Source organism: Pollachius pollachius, assembly GCF_949987615.1.
Source record: "Pollachius pollachius genome assembly, chromosome: 2".
In the NCBI taxonomy this organism is placed as follows: domain Eukaryota; kingdom Metazoa; phylum Chordata; class Actinopteri; order Gadiformes; family Gadidae; genus Pollachius; species Pollachius pollachius.
The window spans coordinates 17275123-17295808 of NC_136935.1; the positions used below are offsets into that span (position 1 = coordinate 17275123).

The 20686-nt window shown below is 44.0% G+C and overlaps 1 protein-coding gene across 1 annotated transcript in view; it reads right to left on the reverse strand.

The window, feature by feature from the left end:
- The window catches only part of grid1a (glutamate receptor, ionotropic, delta 1a), a gene marked incomplete at both ends in the record, with an annotated part of 225991 nt that overhangs the window by 12660 nt on the left and 192645 nt on the right, over nucleotides 1–20686 (reverse strand). Inside the window, 5 exons of the mRNA XM_079730268.1 lie at nucleotides 3977–4115; nucleotides 7648–8017; nucleotides 9334–9531; nucleotides 10858–10959; nucleotides 19452–19571. Coding sequence (XP_079586394.1) covers nucleotides 3977–4115; nucleotides 7648–8017; nucleotides 9334–9531; nucleotides 10858–10959; nucleotides 19452–19571 — 929 coding nt within the window. The remainder of the gene's footprint in view (nucleotides 1–3976; nucleotides 4116–7647; nucleotides 8018–9333; nucleotides 9532–10857; nucleotides 10960–19451; nucleotides 19572–20686) is intronic.

Genomic DNA, 20686 nt, shown 5'->3' on the forward strand with positions numbered 1-20686 from the left:
CACACACACACACACACACTTACTCAAATGAGTCAACAAACGGCGATCCGGCCTGAATACTAAGAAGGGAACAGAGATGGAGATTGTTTTAATCAGCCCTGCCTTTCTAAATGGTGTGCCGTTGTGAAATTAATCAAAGTAGTTGGCCTTTCAACACCACCGTCGAAACGAACGGCAAAGAAATCACTAGGTTCACACGAGAGCATCACAACTATATGTGCGTTACCATGCGACCCACGCCACGTCTTGCTTCCTGTTTACGATTACCTCCGCCATCTTGGAGAACATAAGCAACACAGAGCTAGTCCAGAGGAATACACCCATCCAGCCCTGCCTTCTGTATTCTGCATGTGCATCTATCTTGCTTCTATGGCGTTATACCTGAGCACATGCACAGTAAACAAATATCAGAAGTTACAGCTGTTGAGGGGTGGATTGTTGCAAATGTGTAACATTTCCCAGACCAGAAACATTAGCATTTTTCATATGAGGTTTTATTCCCTGTTGTATAACTACAGTGAATGTCTGGCTGGAGGAAGAGGTTTTGGAGAACTAGTGTCTTTCTTTCACAGCTTCAGCTATGTGTTGCTGTTTCTTCCAGTCCTGGCTTCTAGTTGTGGCTTTTCTGGTCTTGCATACTTTAAATTGAGCTGCATCCGACAGCATAGAACCACACTTCAATGCAAATCATGCAGAACATACAGAATTCTCCTATTCCGATTAAATATTGCTCTATTCGGCCAATAGTTTGTATTCTGTTCACGCTTCTGCTTTCTATAGACAGTAAATAAGTGAGGGAGTTCTTGTGAAGTCTCCCAATTTATTGCAAATCTGCATGTTCTGCATGATCTAATACCTTTATGTGACTCAGCCCTCCCACACATCATTAGAGATGCATATTTAAAGGGTTGTACATTGGCAGGAGAGGTAAACAAAAGTAGTAATTAACCTGTAATCAGTCTATAACTCCAGCTGCATTGCTTTAATCTGTTTATGGCACTGCATTATTTAGTAATGAGGTTGTTTATAGTTACACATCATCAAAAATAAGCATAACTCTGACCACAAGTAGCAGACTAAATGTGGCCCTATTGATCGTTAAAGAACCAACATTTATTATAGTTTCAAGTGCAGTTTTGCATTAAATTACAAACGCAAAACTGTGATTCGGAATACGCCAATATTAATAACAAAAAAGTAGTGCTATTCCTATTTGTGTCTGTTCAGCATGTCATCTCACGTCATGGTTGTAAGGAAGCCTTGAACAACATCAAGTTTCTTTGCAGCTCGTAGCAGACACAATCTGGTGCTGTTGCATGGTGCCGTATCTATGCCACCTTGTTGTTGAAAATTGCATGTAACAAAATAACAAAATCCACGAGAGCAGGAACCATTATAATTAAGAAATAACCAGCTACGATTCAAACAAAAAAACAGAGGATTTGTGGCCCGTATGCTTGACTTCTTAAGGACACAACATTTTAATGTTGTCTTCACGGTTTGAATGCACCAATTTCACAGCATCTTGAGGCAACCAAAAACTTTTGAATCGTGCCAGAGTTTTTCTGGCGCTCTTTAAAGTTACATATAGTGGAGCATCATTCAGAAAGACTGCGCGCACACACACACAGTCCTGTTGTGTGTGATTTAGCCTTGCCATTAACCAGCGGTACCACACAGTCACACTCCTTATGACTAAATGCTCCCTTGCAGCTTGTTTCATGGCATTATGCCAGGAATCCTTCAGTTAAGACACAATGTAGACAAGACTATTGCCCAGTTGGTATATTCATGTCAGTTTTATTAACATTGTTGTCGTAGATTCTGTGACAGCTGTAACCAATATCATAGCTATCCTCTCAATGCTCGAGCACAGGACATATGCCATTAACCCACACAAATTTATCAACCGAAAAACACAAACACAAACATTCACTCACACACATTCATCCATGGATGGATGTGGCACTCACCCCACACATTAAATTCCTCCTTTGCAAATAGCAAGAGCTTGTTTGTTTCTCCCGCATTATCAAATGTTCTGCCACAGCAGCATTGAATTTAGTAGCCTGATGCGATTAATTTGCCGGAACACAACAAGGTCTAATAAATTGTTTGAGAAATACTCAATAGATATACTCCTAAAACAAAAGACATAGCCTCATTATACGGGAGTGGGAGAGATAAGATGAAGAGGTTTCAGTGATTTAGTTGAAGATAGATGAGTAGGAGGAAGAGCAAAGCATTAAATGAGGTAAGGGAACTTTTTGGCAAATGCTGTTTCAGATAAACGTTTTAAATAGAGTTATGTTATGCTAGTGGGCAGACAGGGTAGGAGAGCTTTAATTTAATGGATTGTGCTCTCTAATGGAAGGTTGATTGAGCAACGCCCATAAGCCCTGCACATCTTATCAGCATAATATATTAATTTCGATGGTAATAAAGATGAAACATAAACACGAACAAGATGAAAACATTCCGTATGGTAATGTGACAGGATATGCTACATTTACTGCTAGTTTATGTTACGTGCCTTGAATATAATACAAGATGAAGATGATTTTTTTTAAAGCAAGCAGGAAATATAATATAGCAAAGTATGATGGAACAACGAGTATAGGTATCAACAAATGTCATGTTACAACAAAAACAAAACAAAAAACAGACCCATGAATAGGTCTTCATGTTCTAATAAATAATCCCAAAGCCACCGAGCAATGATTCACCATTACAATCGGCAACAACACTCATATACTTTACAGCCGTGATCATCCAACAAAGCTCGCTGTCAGCTCCACCTCATTCGGATCATCTCAATCAAATTATATACAATGACAAAGGAAAGCTTTGTGAAATAATCCCCACTGTAACAAAGTTATTTATGTAAGGATCAGAGTGCTCTCGCACTCTCGCACACACACACATGCACACACACACACACACACACACACACACACACACACACACACACACACACAGACACACGCACAGGCACATAAACACACACACACACACATATAATGCATTTACATGCGCCCACAGTGCTGCTTACTATTCCCTGTCATTTCTCTATAGTCCAGATGTAGCTGTTTGATCATCCTCCGCACGCAAACCCAACACAATCACACAGATCCCAGGCCAGCCATTGGGCGGATAGAAAGCTGAGCACTGGATTTACTGGCAAATAACGTTTTGCAGTGAGAGGGGAACACATTTCTTCTTGTTAGGCAGCAATTTGGAGATTTCACACACACAACATGTCACTGAATGGAGATTGACGAGGAGGACTTTACAGTCGTCTCTTCGGTAAGATAAACCCACATTTCCGCGCAACTATTATCATTTGTAACCTCGGCTGCTTGAATTTTAATGTCGTCCCACTAAACACGTTCTTTGTGCGTGTGTGTGTGTGATCCCTGAGCTTACGTAAGAAAATCCGTTGTGTTTGTTTTTGTATCAGGACTAACAGGTCAGCAATTAGTGGTTACACTGTTTCTCACCAAGACAGCAACACAGTGAAACCAGGTCTTTATTTCTGGGGAAATCAGTGTAAGAATGACTTAAGCTGTGTAGTACGTGTTCTTGAGATGACAAGCAATTTGTACCAATCACGGTGTAGCTCGAGACATCTAAGGGATCGCGTACATCTGCGTGGGCATTCCAGAGGGACCACCGAGCAAGAGGGTTTAAATTAAGTGTATTATACTTTAACCATATTCTAGACTGGTTATCTTAGGCATTGTAATTTTTTGCAAAGCAATTACCAGGTGCCATATATATTCTATAATAACCCCAGCTGATAGCGTGCATACAAGTGTCTTTAGGTATTTTACATTACACTTTCTGAACACCATTAATTGATTTCTGCTCCACCCAACTCAAAATGACTACACTACAAATATCCAATCAATAATTTTCCTGTGTGAAAAACAACAAAGTAGACACATGGGGAGAAGGGGGGCGGGGGGCGTCTTACCGAACAGCGTTGTCCATGCGGGACACAGTGAGGTAGGCGGCGAGGTTGGCGGTGTAGGAGGAGCACACGATGAGGGTGAAGAGCCACCAGCTGCCCATCACGATCCGCAGGGCCACGGACCCCAGGATGGAGTCGTTTCCTGGGAACACGCAAGTGAAAGAACCCCCCAATCAATCACATAGACAGGGCTGTCACACACATACGGTGTTTATGCACACACACACACACACACACACACACACACAGTATACTCACACATAGTACACAAACATACCGACACGCAAACACACACACACAGTGTACCCACACACACACACACACGCAAACACTCACACACACACACACTTAAACACACAATCACTTAGTATAGACACACATACACACACACACACACACACACACACACAGTATACACTGACACACATACGCACACACACACACACACAGGAAGGCTGTGTCGGGAAAAGGGAAGTCTGTATACATCTGAAGAGCAAAATGAAAAATGCATTTTTAAAGGTACTTTCTTTTAACCACTTTACAATTCAACACACTCTCTCTCTCTCCCACATACACACACACACACACACACACACACACACACATACCCACACACACACACAGAAGCTCTGAGGGCGGTGTCAACCATGCGAGACAAGAACCCTCTCATCGGGGAGAGGGGGGGGGGGGGGGGTGAGGAGTCATCGATGCTCAGGGGAGCTCTCCTTCACACTCGCCCCCCCCCCACACCTGAGCATCAATCCAATAATCCCCCCATCCCCCACCGCCCCCACTCACACAGACACACACACTCCGACGACCCGAACACCCTGTTCTAGGTGTAGGTGCTCCTCTGAGCTCAGCAGTCTACATCAGCTACCACGACTCTCTGTCAAATACAAACATAAACATCACAGACAACAGAACACATTTGATCTGTCTCTTATGGGCTCAGAACGGTCTCATTAGTAATGAATGCACAGAGAAGGATTCACAAATGTCATTTGTGATTTATATATAAATTACTCTCTTCTCACAAATACATTTCAGTGCGCACACAAATGAATATCGGTATGTATAAATGTAAAATAAATCCATAAACAAAAATATTGGATCAGAAACACATTTCTGATCCACACACAAATGTGTCTTGTTTGAAATAAATGTAATATAAATCCATAAATTTATGAATTAAAAAAATATTTGCAATTTTCATCAAAAATGTATTTGGATGTTGTTACATTTATATGCAAACTGTTAAACTTGAATTTACAAGACGCTTTTCACTTGTGAACTTGTTTGCATTTGTGTGCGAACTGGTCTGTATTTATATGTGGATTTTTGAGACTCTCCTGACGTGGCTGGATTCACAAATACATTTTTTTCACATGACTGCAGTGACTGGGTTTTTAGATTGTCGGTGCTGTTAAAGTAGCATTAATAATCGTTTACTACTTTAACGCTAACGACAATCCCAAAACCCAGTCAAAACTAGATGGAAAAAGTGTGTAGTTCAAAACGTGACGCAGCTTTTACTTCTTCGCCACCTAGAGATTGTTATGTATGATCATTCAAAAAACCCATGTTATTTCCCATAGACATTTGACCAAGGGAACCGGGAGGCTCGGAGGCTGGACTTATTCACAGGACTGCAGTCATGTGATTGGCTGACACATTTGTGTGTGGATCAGAAATGTGTTTGTGGAACTTATTTTTGTATAGGGATTTATTTTATATTTAAACATACCGATATCCATTTGTGTGTGCATTGAAATGTATTTGTGAGAAGAGGGTAATTTATGTATAAATCACAAAATACATTTGTGAATCCTTCTCTGTGCATTCATTATTAATGAGACTGTTCTGACCCCATAGTCTCTGTGCACACAGACAGACACAAAAAAACATGAATCGTCGTTATTATTGTCATCATCACCTGAGTCAACACCTGTATGCTTCCTCCCGAACCCTCCACTCATAACACACACTCTGATTTATCTTCATTCAACCCTAACAGGCCAGGGTATGAAGAAGAAAGCTTCTGCTCTTGTACATCTGGGTGTGTTGCGTAACTCCTACTACAGCCTATCAAGGCAGCCACAGCACACTGTCATGTCATAATGTTCGCTTTGTGTTCCCTCTGGTCTAACCTCACTTGTCAGTGTGTCTCCTCATGTGTATCCGGCCTTTTCCCCGCAAACAAGACACCGATAGATGGTCGCATTGTCTTTGGTATCTTCCCATAGTGTTGGTGTCTGACTCTGTGTCCATCTCACTTGAGTCTCAGTGAATGTTCGTAACCGAGCGCACGAGAGAAGGACTGGGTGGGTGGGGGGGGGGGGGGGGGGGGGTGTCAGAACGCATTGCGGTTTCCAACGCTGAAGCCATACAAATGTTAAGTTAAGTGTTGAGTAAAAGCTGGGACGAAATGTGAAAAGTAATGAATATATGGTCGTCGGGAAGCATAAAGGCATGAGCAGCTGTACCCTTTGGATGGCCCAAAAGAAACGCTAACTTTCTAGTCCACAACACTGCATCCATCATCATCTGCTTTCATTCTCCTATGAAATGATTTTGATACGGGGAAAGGTTAAGGTCGCCTGGACATTAGATGAGGACATTAAAACAATATTTTCCCCCACACATCCCCTGAATTTAAAGTAGCAGTATCGAAATAACAGAAGAAACTCAGACTAGCATGTGTTCCAATAACATTATAGACATGCTGTGTTTGAACATATATCAGCTATTTGTGTGTGCCTCTGTGCGTATGTGTGTGTGTGCGGTTGCGTATGTGTCCGTATCTACAGTACTACAAAGCCACGCCAGATGTGATAACACCATTACGAAATCATCGAGGGAAATACATTTTCCTTCCGACATTCGGAACTTCAGAAGTCTCTATCAAAGAGACTCGGGTTACCCAACTAAATGCAACACACGATTAAATGAAGCAAGACCAGTCGATATTAAGAGAAAGAAGCATCGAGAAAAGTAGTCCTGGAGTCAAAGAGAATGCAACCTCTCCTTTAAATACCAGACACAGGCTTAAACACACGGCTCACAGAACAATGAATGCTTCAGTGCGAAGGCCTTTTCAGTATCAGTCACTGATCTAGACATTTATCGCAGTTGAAGATACTTGTAGGCACTGTGGCATAACAATACCCAGACACAGTTCTAAAGCCAAGGGTGCAGCCATTGGCGTGTTGGTTGGCTCATAAAAACGTGCTTAGTCCAATGACTGGATTTCATCCGACCTCAACTATTAAAATAAAGTATACAGTACTAGATATCATTGACCCCCCCCCCCCCCCCCCCCCCCCCCCCCCCACACACACACACACACACACCTACGGACACACACACACACACACACACAAACACACACACACACACACACACACACACGCACGCACACACGCACGCACACCACACGCACACGCCATTTGCCATGTAGTTTGAAGAACGCATCACATCATTGCCCCACACACACACACGAGCAAGTTTGAAGAACGCATCATTCTTCAAAACTGTTGTGTTTGTTTCCTCCTGTTCCATGCCAGTGAAGATGAGCAAAACCAAAAGGCCAGAGCTTCACCGTAACTGCCGTTTGATAAAATAAAACTAGTAACCCGGACCTTCCCTTCCCGTCCCCCAAGAATCCCGCTCACCTTGTTGGACGAAGGCCCCGTAGACGATCCAGATGGCGCTCTGCAGCGAGTTGGACATGGAGGCCGCTGGGTGAGCGCCTCCACCCCCACCACCAGCCCCTGCTGCCCCACCGGCTGAGGCGCTGCCCTGGGACCGCACGGCCGCGATCCGCCGCAGCAGGAAGATCATGACGCCCACCACGGGGATGGCGGCGGCGATGCAGGCCCACACGGCCAGGTCGAAGGGCGCCAGCAGGGAGAAGATGTTAATCTTCTCCTCCGTCTTGCGCATCAGGATGCCCACTGAGTAGTCTAGGTAGCGCTTGCTGAAGTCCACCACGCTCTCCCTCTCCGGGGTGATGGTGATGGCCGACAGGGCCAGGTCAGCCCGCTGCGGACAGACACAGGACACACGGGGTCAGGGTTGGGTCGGTGCAGGGGCGTGGTCGTGGTTGTAGGGTTTGTGTCTTGAGGAAATGGATGGGTCGGGAATTTTCTTGTGTCTTCTTAAATGTATTTTTTATACTGTCTTACACCCTCCTGTAGTTCTCAAATACCGAACACATGGCAGTGTGTGACCGGGCCCCGGTCTGAGAATTCAGCGCAAATTGTTTCCTGCTCAGCAAATCTCCCCATTGGAATTCATTGAAAGAGTAAAGTAGCTATACAGGGTGTTGGGGGAGAGAATAGGCCTCAGGGTCAGTTGACACAGTATAAAGTAGCTATCAGTGTGCTACTGTGCTGCTAGCCCATTAGCTTTCCCTTTAAGGTCTAGTATATTGGGGTCAGGGGACAGCTGATCCAGCACACAGTGAAACCCACAACAACATGTCTGCTATTGTTAACAAGGTCCCCGTAATCCATGGTGGTAACCAGCCCCGGAAACAACCACAACTATTTCCTTCAGAGAAGTTTATTACAATGTATTTCGTTATATGAAATGCAACTTATCTAATAAGTGAATAAAATGAAATGCAATATACCATTGCATTTCGTATACCATTTTGTGTATGTATTCTTTTATTAAGTCTGCTTTATAAAAATATTTAAAAAATACTTTCATTATTTTTGGTTCAAACAATTACGTAAACATATACGATATATTCTGATCTATCTGTAAAAATATTGAATTGTCCCAAACAATGAAATATGGTAGTAAAAATGGGTTTATTTTGTATTCCAGTTTTTCCTCCATGTTAATATCTCAAAGTGAGTCTGTCAGGGCATTCAAACAGTAGTGATGAGAGCAGTGGATACTTATCCTGTCAGATGTATGGAGCACATACAACCATCAGTCATTGCCACCCAAACCCAGAGGCCCTCAGACACACAGTTTGAGCGATAAGACTGCGCCTGACCGAGGCTACAGCCTGATGCTGACTGATGGCTGTTACATGTCCCAGGATCTTATATTAGCAGGGAATATAGGGAACATAAATAAATACTTTGCTAAAATACACCTGCCAAAGCTTTCGCCTGTTTACTTTTATCATTAATGTATTTAAAAAATTTGGATAACAAAGCAACCCTAGTCCTTTTTTAAACAAAAATGATACTATAACACATATCATGGTTATGATCACGTTCTACATATCGGGGTTATGCTGACAGAACTCCTTCCACATTCCCAAATATTGCATGAGTGCTGAGCAAACGACAGATGGGATGCGGGGGGAATGTGACTGGGAGTGTCATCCCGGGTCTAACCTTGCCAATGAGCTCTCCGATCATGCCGTTCCATGACCCGTTGGCGAGCGCCACGCCGTACTTGCCGTCCCCGACCTGGTAGATGTTGTACTTGAAGCCCAGCGTCTTGGCCAGGGCGTCCAGGACGTCGATGGAGAAGCCCTTGTACCTCTTGGGCTGACCCAGAATGTTCTCTGCCACCATGACGAACGGCTCCTCCTGTTCACGATGAAGTCATCCAGAAGATGGACGGGGGTTAGCTGTTTGGACGTCTATTAGTCGCAAATTAGTTGTACGGAAATATATGATGTTTATTGCCTCTGGTTCCGGGCGTTAAAGCATGAAGATAATGGAGCGGATGGTCTTTTTTATTATGAAGCAATATATCCGTGATACTTGGATCATAACTGCGTGTGTTGGTGAGTACCTGCTTGTCCGTACTTTTATATTTGTGCCTCTGTACTTAATCAAAGACACGTCGTTTACCAGCGGTCAATAATTCCTGTCCGGACTCGATTTTAGAACGTCAGAAAGTCCATCATCTTTAAAAGTTTCCTGTGACACCTAAACTAAGAATTCCTTAAGTGCTCCCAGCCAAACTTTGTCTTAATAAGGAGCCTTTCTTCCTCCATACGACAGTTGAACTGTAACATTTGGTGCCATGGCAACGGCCTGAGCCTCATCAGTCTGAACTAGCCCGTTCTAAATGTAACGCACCCAACCATGGCTCGTTTGTAATGGGTTGGGAGTGTCATCGCGGGATAAAAAGAAAGAGCTGGGTAAGAAGGAGGAGGCAGAGAGAGAGGGAGTGAGACCACGTGAGAAGTGGGAGCTCGAGGAGAAGGGAAAGGGCAAGGAAAGCAGGGACATAAACTGTGGCTTCTTGCACTTCAAAGTCAAGGATAGGGTGCGACAATGAAAGGTTGAATTTAATAGCATGCCGGTGCTCTGTCGATTCAAAGGTGAGCTGGAATACTTTATAAATCCTCAGAAATGGCCAAAAACTGTGACGAAGGACGAAGTGCATCAGGAGAAATGCAATGTTTCAGGATCATGTGTCGCTATTTCATCGGCTTGACATGTTTGCTACATATGTATATGGAGCATTTTGTTGTTTGGTACCTTGTTGCAGTGCCTCTTCAAACCACTAAAAGCACATGTAAAATGTGTCCGATCTATCTTCTTATCTTATCTACTATCCATCCGTCCATCCATCCATCCATGTTTGCGAGGCTCTGCCCACATCCATCACTCATACCATCCCCTTTAAGCATTTCCAAATGACTCTCTCTTGTTTTGTGAGGGGACATTAAAAAACATTGTATTTTCCCTGGTGACGCGCAACAACGTTGTTTTTAGTCTGAGGTAATTGACTGCTGGCCGGGATAATAATTGCCAATAATTGATAATAACAATTGTCCCACCACCAACACCCCCACCACTACCACTACCTCCACCCCCACCACCCCCACCCCCACCATCACCATCACCCCCACCACCACCCCCACTGCCACCACCACAACCACCCCTCTCTCCCCGACTCACCAGTAGCGTCACCACCTTGAGGGTGACCCCCTGCATGCTGCTCTCGATGCGATTCTCCTTCAGGCTGCCGTTCATTCCCCTCGTGGAGTCCCAGGTCGCCAGCTGTGGAGGAGAACACAACAGGGTGACAAGGGGGAGGGGAGAGACGAGGGGAACAGAGGAGGACAGGGGCGGAGGTCACAGGCTCATGTGGTTTGGATTTTGAAAACTCTTCCGTCTTTATGAACTGAGATGATAGTCCATTGGGCAGTTTTAACCCGGATTTCCACCAGGACGTCCACAGTCTATAAGTGTCCTTGAGTAAGATGCCTACATTTCGTACCTGCTAATAAGTAATCTACATGTAAGTCGCGTTAGACTTCGTAATCAGGTGGCCTATATGTAGCTTAATGACTCAATTGTCAATTATAGATTGTAAATAGGGAACAAACTAATTGATAATAAAAGTTAAATGGAGTAAGGAACCAAAGGCGGCTCTATAAATGTGTACTGAGGGCAGACATTTAAAAAGTGAACGGCGGTTCTCATGGCAACCGCATGTGAAATTCAAATGCTATAATCAGGACCTTCAAAGCAGACGCTCTGACCGTCTGGCTGACTGAGGGCAATGATAACACTGGTGAGGACGCTGGTTGCAGTGAGAGAGAGGAGAATTTAAATGGAAGACTCCAAGATGACATTAAATGCTGACGTATCCGCAACACTAAGAGCAAAGAACTGACAAAATACAAAGTAGAATACGCTGAGAAGAAAGTTATGTTGTGTGAAATCGTATTGGGAGATCGAGAGGAAAGGACAACATCTACAAAATGTTAGCTAGCTGTGTAAAGGCACATTGCGTTTCACTTATAGAGGAAGTCAACTTGATTTAATTCCTAACTAATAAACCTTTGCTTAATGATGGCATACTTGGCTGAATAGGTAAATCATTTTATTGTGATAATTAGATTAATTAAAAAATCTAAGTAAATTATCCCTGAGCTATTCTAAAGAAATTATTCTATTCGTAAAACAAAGTGAAAGAAATTCTCACGCACGCACGCACGCACACGCACGCACGCACGCACGCACACACACACACACACGCACACACACACACAAACAGGATATACAACTCAACCCTAAGTCATTTTGAGACTTCTGAAAAAACCTTTCCATTCCACACCATCAACTTCTTGAGTTATGTCAGACATCAGAGAACTGAAGCATGTCTTTAAATTCTTAATCAGCACTGGAGGCGGGACAAACAGTTCCTGAGAGCGCTGACACGTCACCTGGAGTGGTCTTTCAGAGTCAAGCTGACAAGACAAGCAATGTTGGCCGGACATGAGGCAGCTTCAAGGTATGCTGTCTCCAGCCCACACCCTCATGTGTGTACAGTAGTACCCAATGGGCTATATTGGTATATTTATATTGTATTATGCATTGCTTGCTTTCTCCCATTGCCATTCTGCAGTGCCCGATGCGATGCATCACTGGAGTCCTCCAGTGTGTTTCCTCAATTGTGGTCAGAAAAACAAGGTGGAAAATTAAACATATAATGGGCCATAAAGGTGTGGTAGTGTGTGTGTGTGTGTGTGTGTGTGTGTGTGTGTGTGTGTGTGTGTGTGTGTGTGTGTGTGTAGCCTTTTGCGTGCATGTAGATGAAAGATTCTCTTTCTGTAAATAGATCTTAGGCAGTGTGCTGAAAATTATGATGAAAGAGTAAGTGTGTGTGTTTGTGTGTGCATGGTACTTGCGTGTGTGTATGTTTGTGTGTGTCTGTGCGTGTGCGTGTGTATGTCTTTCTATCAGAACAACAACAGGAAGAAGAATCATTCCAAATCGCATGCACATGGAAGGTAAGATGGTTTATCTTAGCGCAGCAACTTGTTAGCCCCAGTAGTAGCTTCGCGTTATGAATGAATGTAAATTATGAATGTTATAAATAATTCTCGACAACCCTTTGATCTGCTGTGTGACATATTGTATCACAGCAGACTTCCCAAACTGCAAATTTATAAATGTACCATTTACAGAATGTTGCCTCCTTATGTTGAGAGAGGATAGCGAAAGTAATTCTGGCTAACTATATCAAACTACCCAAACTTGGAAAATAGCCCACTGGAGCAGATCGCGGGAAGCCTGAAACAACAGCCGGTAACAAATTAAGCAACCATAGAGTAGACTTTGACACATTTCAAGAAAATTAATCCTTGAAGGAAAAGGAAATCAATGGTGGATGTTTTTTAAACAATGTCAAAGTGTTTAAGCCTGTATTATTGCTTTAATATAGTGACATTTCTACTTGTTTTAAAGCATAATATGCATTCAAAACAGTCCAGGTTAAGAGGTAAGAAAATCGAATAAAGAGTGTTTTTTCTCAACCGACTATGTGATTGGATTTTAGTGCAGAGGTCTACAGTCAAGAAAGAGAAAACACATTCAACTAATGCGCTGGCCATTACGTGTCCACAGGGCATGTCCTGTTCATCTTGTGACATGTGTGTCTTAAATGAACAAGACTTGTAGTGTCAGTGCGTTTACAGCACACACAACACCTCAGCCGTCTGCAAAGAAACAGGCAAAAGGCAGTTTCCTTACGACACAAACAAAGAAACGTTTATGTTATGTGTACCAACATAAAAAAGAGAAGCACAGAAAAGCAGACACCCTTAACTCCCGAATCTATCTTTTTATACTAGGAACATGAGGCGTTGTGACAGCTCCTGCTTCTGACTCCAACACATTGACAAGCTAATCAAGACAGGAAGCTATTGACTAAGTGCTCCTCCTGTCTGTTCACTCTGTTCACTCTTTTGTTCTTCGCTCGGGGTTCATTGCCTTTGATTGCATCACATGGCGTGTGCAGTCGTATGTCCACAGGTAATACGTTTTCTGTTGTTGCAGTCTAAATGTGTGGGCTTGTTGTTTGTGCTTGTTTTACAGTTTGGCTCGATGTGTCTAAACGCATTGCATTGACACAGACACAGACGCGCACATACACACACACACACACACGCACACACACACACGCACACAAATACACACATACAGAGTGACATGCACAAATACACAGCCACACCCACACACTGATGTTGACGCAAATGCACATAAACATAAAATACACAAAATACACATAAACACGCACGCACACGCACCCACGTGCACACACACGCACACACAAACACACACACACACACACTCACACAAGCATACACACACACAAACATACACACACACACACACTCACACACACACACACATACACACACACACACACACACACACTCTGCATCCCGCCATTGTGAAGAGGAGCTGGGGCAATGCCGCCGGGCTTATCTCCACACACCTGAACCGCAGCGATAAACCACCAGTGCTTTAAATGACTCTAAAACAAAAGGAGGGCCTTATCAGCACTGATGTAGCGGAGAGGGGGCCACCAGCCTGCCTGATTGTCTGTCACCCATGCACACACACACACACACATATACACACGCGCGTGCACACACACACATACACAAGCGCACACACATGCACACTCACACACCTTATGTATGAAGGACTTTCAGAGCGAGTAGGGAGGTCCACTTAAAGGACAGGGAGGGAAAAAAGGGATATGTGGTTGGTCTGGTCGATGGCAGACATACAAACGGACAGCCATACAAGGAGGCATTGAGACGGACAGAGGGACAGTCATGTAAGAGATCGGAAAAACGAATGTACACGCATGCTGTTAGTAAGACAGACAGACAGACAGGGCTGCTGAACAGATCGAAGAACAGACTGACGGACGGAGAAGGAGGCAGAGAGACAGAAACAGTGACAGCGAGAGAGATGTACTATCAGGAGGAGAAGGATAGACCAAGAGACGGGGGAGCTTAATGTCTAAGGATATAAAGACGACAGGAACCAGATAAATAAAGGGTGGGGGGAGGGGGGTAGAGAACATAACATTCAAGAGAAGAAGGGAAACGAGTAGAGAGGAAGCGTGAAGAGGAGGAGGAAGATGATGGGAGTCGGAGGGAGACACTCTTCCTTGGAAGAGGGTGCAGCTCAGAGGAATCCGATTGAAATCTTTTCTGCGGAAATTGCAACTCAAAATGATCACAAATCACTTATTCCCCCTCTCCGTTGATTCCCAACATGGAAGCTTTAGTTAAAAACTTTGAATACGATCATTTTTAGACTAGGCTTAATCAACGTTTCAAAGAGGGCCGTCTACAACTGAGAAGACGCCTCCTATTTTCTTGCTTTTCCTTTCTTATGTTTTCTTGCAAACAACTATTCCCCTTAAATAGCGCATTGAGTAAGTAAAACGAATGTGAAGTCTGACAGCTTGACCTGCTTTCTATGGACAACTTTTCTACCGTACGTCAACATTGACTAAGACTCATTGGACAAGCTCCACCTTTGCCATCTTCGAGTTTAATCATGTCAAAATGTAATGGTATGTTTTATTATTATCATTTTTATACTCATGCTCTATATCTTAGGGGAAAACGCTCAATTAATTTCAAAATGCAAATAAATCAGGGTATGATATTATTTATTTTGAGGTGATTTAAAATATAACCTTGAGATCTCTCTCTTTGAAATGAAACCAAACATTATGCACAATCCTTGACTCTGTAAAGGCAGTAATCAGAGATCGTTTAAAATGGAAATGTTTGTGGAGGCTGGAAGTCATTAGCAATATCTGCAGCTTAGAGACAAGCCGACACATCAATAACCGTAAACAGGGAAACCTAAGCACGGCCACCCGACCACCAACAAACAACAACAAACAAACAGCCGCATCGATCACGCCACCGCAGCCCTTGGACATGGAAAAACTCACAGCAGCAACCGAGGAAATGGTATTTCAGTCTTCATTACTGCTGCTCACCGAAAATACGCCTCATCTGAGAGCCATCAGGCCAAGGAGAAAATGGACCGAATGCGGATAAACGATGACAGAGACGGAGAGAGAGAGAGACGGAGAGAGAGAGAGAGAGAGAGAGAGAGAGAGAGAGAGGGAGAAAGAGAGAGATAGAGAGAGAGATAGCAAAAGCGAACGAGAGCCCTAGAGAGCCCTAGAGAGCCATAGAGAGAGAGAGAGAGAGAGAGATAGAGAAAATAACCGGAATAGACGAGGGAAAAGAAATGAAGAGAAGAGATGAAGAGGGGATTGGATGAAGAGGAAGCCAGGGAATTGGAAAAATGAGAAGAAAGAAGAAGACAGAAGTTAAAGGCAGAGAGACAAATTAGTTTGACATCTCACTAGTCCCCTCCCGCCCAGCCCCAACGGTAGAATAGCCTTATTTTGCCACATATTAGGGGTGGGATCCAATACTATCATGATGTCCCACGTAGTTTTGGTTTCTACTCCTAATAGCAGCAATGTGTGGTGAAACAAATCAACAAGCTCAACTCCTTCAACACAAGGCAGGCCCAGGTCCGGGCTGCCCCAACAACGTGTTCCTTATTTAACAAACTCACAATGTGTACAATAAACTTAAGCAGTTCATTGTTGCTTCCGCGTAACGTAACGTAACCCTAAGCACAACAAGCTACCATGTCACTGAGGAGGAGCTTGAGTAGTCCGGACAGGAGGAGATCCATTCGTATGACTGACAGACTTGACTGTATGTTGAGTTGTTCTCATGTACTAATGTATGTTGAAACACCTTCAAACAGAGTTAAAGATTAATCCGGCACAGTATCCTTTATGGAAACAAGCATCCGCTACTGGGATCAGGGCAATTCATATTTAGTCACAACCCCCCCCCCCCCCCACCCCCCCTTCATTAATGATATATATATCTATTCCGTATTTAGCTGTATATTCTTGGTCACTAACCGCCACTATTTACACCTGCCTAGGGATTTGTACCGGTAAATATTCGGGAACTGCGCTACGTGAGAACTAGCTTGGTGGTGCACCCCGTTTTGATTTAGTAATGTGACTCCCCGACTTACTCAACTCTTACGATATAACTTGACTACGTTTGAACTAACGCTGGTAGGTTGAAAACAGGCTCAAGAATAGCATGGGAACTAATCGCAGGACGGCATAAGGGCAAAAGCCTGCTTGATCTTGATTCTCACTATGAGGACACAGTGTGAAAGTGCGGCCTCACGTCCGTCTGAAGTTCTGGGGTAGAGCGGTAGGTGTCAGAGGAGTCACCACAGGGATAACTGGCTTGTGGCAGACAAACGACCGCTGCGACGCCACTTTTTGATCCTTCGACGTCGGCTCTTGCTTACTTTAAGAAACAGAATCCACCAAGCATTGGATTGTTCCCCCCACTAACAGGGAGCGAGAGCCGGGTTTAGACCGCCGTGAGATTGGGTGAAACTCAGCCTACTGATGAGGTGTTGGTGCAATAGTAATTCCATCTATCTGCTCCGTGGGCTGGATGGACAAACAGGAGACGCACATACAGGCAACATCGTTGTGTAATGAACAACAAGAACAACAACCAATTGGCTGGTCCCATTACCGGGCCCCTGACTCTCCCCTTCTACCACTTATGGGTTTCAGATACAAGGTCCCGGAGGTTAGGGCCATGGCCTCTGCCTCTCTAGCCTACAGCTCATCTGACACCCAAGATGGAGAGCAACACAGTTCTCCTGCCTGTTACTTTTACGCACGTTGAATGTGCAAATAAACTGCTCTTATATGAGTGTGTGAGGGAGTGTGTGGATGTGTTTTTAGGGAGCTGTCTGTAGGAGTATGCATGTGTGCAGGTGTGTATGTGTGTGTGCGTGCAAGCATTTTGTGTGCATGCGTTTGTGTGTGCATGCATGTTTATGTGTGTGTTTGTGTCTCTGTGTGTCTGCTTGCATTCATGTACAGTATGTGTGAATGCGTTCCTGTGTGCATGTGTGTGTTTGTGTGTGCATGATTGTGCGCATGCATGTGTGTGTGTCCATGCATACTGATCCTTGTGTGGAGTGTCGTCTCATATTCCAGCTAATGCTAATGGTCACATGATGATGAAGCGGCTTGGGGATTTTCAGTTAGCTGTGAGTGGTGATTAAATCTTCATTAGTGCTTCTGGTCAGCCCTGCACCATAAGACTGCCAGGAGACTCCATTCTTCTTCATTCCTCTCACAGGCCCTGACTGAATAAGGGCAGCTGCCACAACAAATGCCTCCCAATCTTTTGAGGGGAGGGTTTTGCAGAAACAATGATTGAAAGGTGATACTCTTGGTTCTTTTGACACACACATTTAAAAGAGGAGGGCTCTGCTGAGATATCCCAGCATTACTCATGAACAAACTCACTTATTTGATCACTTACTTAATACTTGGCCATGAATAACAATGAGTAACAACATCTGTGTTCTCCTTTGACATTTAAAGACACTGAATCAGTATTAATTATGATGACCATTTCAAAAAAGGTAAACAAACTAACCTTGCAACATGTCGCCATCCATTCAGATTCCTGATTTTGAAACAGATATCGATGCCAATCAATGTAATGCAATCTCATCAAGATCAAGACAGGCAGATGATAGTACTCCTTATTCTAAGAGATCCAGTAGAGGGCACTGTTTAACTTGACTCCCCTGCTCTTTGGAGAAACATTGCCAACACACAGATGCGGTGGTAAAAAGCACACACGAGAGAGACAACAAAGTGGTAGTAGTGAGACCCTTGGTGATGACCATGACTGTTGCTACGGCGACTGGTTTCCTCCGGGGCGATAGCTTCATTGTGGTATTCACAAGCGATTCTCTCTCCATCGTTCATCAAACACTAGCGTCGTCACACTCAGGGTTCCTTATGAGTTCAAAAGACAACTCATTGTGGTTTGTATTACAGGTGTGGTCACATACATAGTAACACTGACCAATAGTAGTTACACTGCCCCGGTGTACCACCGTTTAAAGTGGGGCTTTGAAGATGGAAGAATGATGATGAGAATGAAAAGGAAAGAGGAATAATAATGAATACAGTTGAACTATAATAGCTAAAACTAATAAAATGAAAGAACGGGTGTAGCCCTAATTGTTCCTTGTATGTTGCAGAACAGATTCCAAACCAATCCATTTTATTTCTTGATGACATTAACAGGTGGATGAGAGGGACTCATTTCACAGAGCAGGTTCATAGGAAATTCTTACAAAAGCTTTTTTGATGTAGCCAGGCCTGAGGATTGTAATATTTAGAATATTAATTAATTTCAAATTTAGCAGACAATAAACAGGATTGTGTGAGTTCAGTGTGAGCCTGCCTATGTCTTTACGGAGCAGGAATAGGGGTTAGGATTCTGTCTCTAGGAAGCCTTACAGGGCAGACTAGGGATATGGGGGGGACGAACCATTCGCTTAGCTTTCCCGTTATCAGTTTACTCTTTTTACGATTTCCTGTCGGCCATCTTGTAGAAGGAAAGAACCAGGAGGAGAAGGGAAGTGGAGGTGGTGACGTTACCCTTGTCTCCCAAATTCATTGTTAGGCTGAGGGGAACTTGGAAAAGGCTCCATGCTGCGGTCATGGCCACGCCCGTGTTAATGTGTGACATTGGACGGGACTGTGACCCCTTTCCACAGTAAATGTTTTCGGGCCCTTTGGCAGCGTAAACGTGACTAAAGGCCGTACAAATACAGTGCACTGGACTCACCCGTTTCACGTCCTTCCCGAACGTCTCACTGTAGCTCGTCCCCAGGATCTCAAACTGCACGTGGGAATTGGCGCCGGCAGCACGGAAGTCCATCACCCCTGTCAAACCGCTGATCCGTCCCTATGGCAACAGGCAACACACATCGGATGAGGATTGTTTATATGTTGGCAGAGCACATAGGATCTGTCTTGCTCTCTCTCTCTTTCTCTCTCTCTCTCTCTCTCTCTCTCTCTCTCTCTCTCTCTCTCTCTCTCTCGCTCAAATTGCATCCCCCCCCATCTCTCTCTGTCTCTCTTTCTGCTTATTCAGTATGTTCTATAGTGCACACGGTGGAAATATCTTCCCAGATCACAAGAAAAAGGTTTAAATTCACACCTTGTTCACCTTCCACACAACACAGACAGTCTGGATCCGTTTGTGAAAGGACATGGCCTTTTTTTCAACCAACCCAATGAAAGGACTAAAAGAAATAATGTTTTTCCTCCATGCAGCACGGTCTCGCCAGCTCTCCCCTTTCGGTACCACAGACATCCATTGATGTCCGGAAGCCCATAAAAACAAGTCACAAAGCCATCCTGTTATGCCATGCTACCCGCAAGGCCCGCTTTTGTTTGTTTCATCAGGGGATGTCGATGTCATCGTTAGGAAAAAATATATAATTTGGCAAGTGTACGTATGCGTCATTTTGTGTGCATGCGTGCGTGCGTGTGTGCGTGCGTGCAAGTGCGTGTGTGTGCGTGTGTGTGTGTGGGAGACAGCATGCATGTGCGGGTCTAGTTGTAGTATCTCCGTTACAGAGTGAAGTATTGCCAATTTACTGCCATTTGCCATGACATTTCAAACAATAGAATGCCAATTTTTGTGGGTTGGATTTAAGAAAGAAAACATGTTTATTACAATGACGTGGCACTATGACTCACTCCCCTGAGCCCTATAATTGGTGTGCTACAAATTTAATTTTTGGTCTTATGAACTGAGTTATTATTGGACGTGGATATTTGGTAGACTGTAACATCCACAAAAAACATTTCATATCCTGGAAATGAACGACTGGACAGCCAGCATCTAACCAGCCACCCAGCCAGACATCCACCCAGCCAGACATACACCAAGCCAGACATACACCAAGCCAATCAGCCTCAGTGCAAGCCAATCAAGTCACCCAGCTGGCCATCCAGTCACAAAGCCAGCCACCCAGTCATCAAGCCAGCCACCCAGTCACCAAGCCAGCCTAC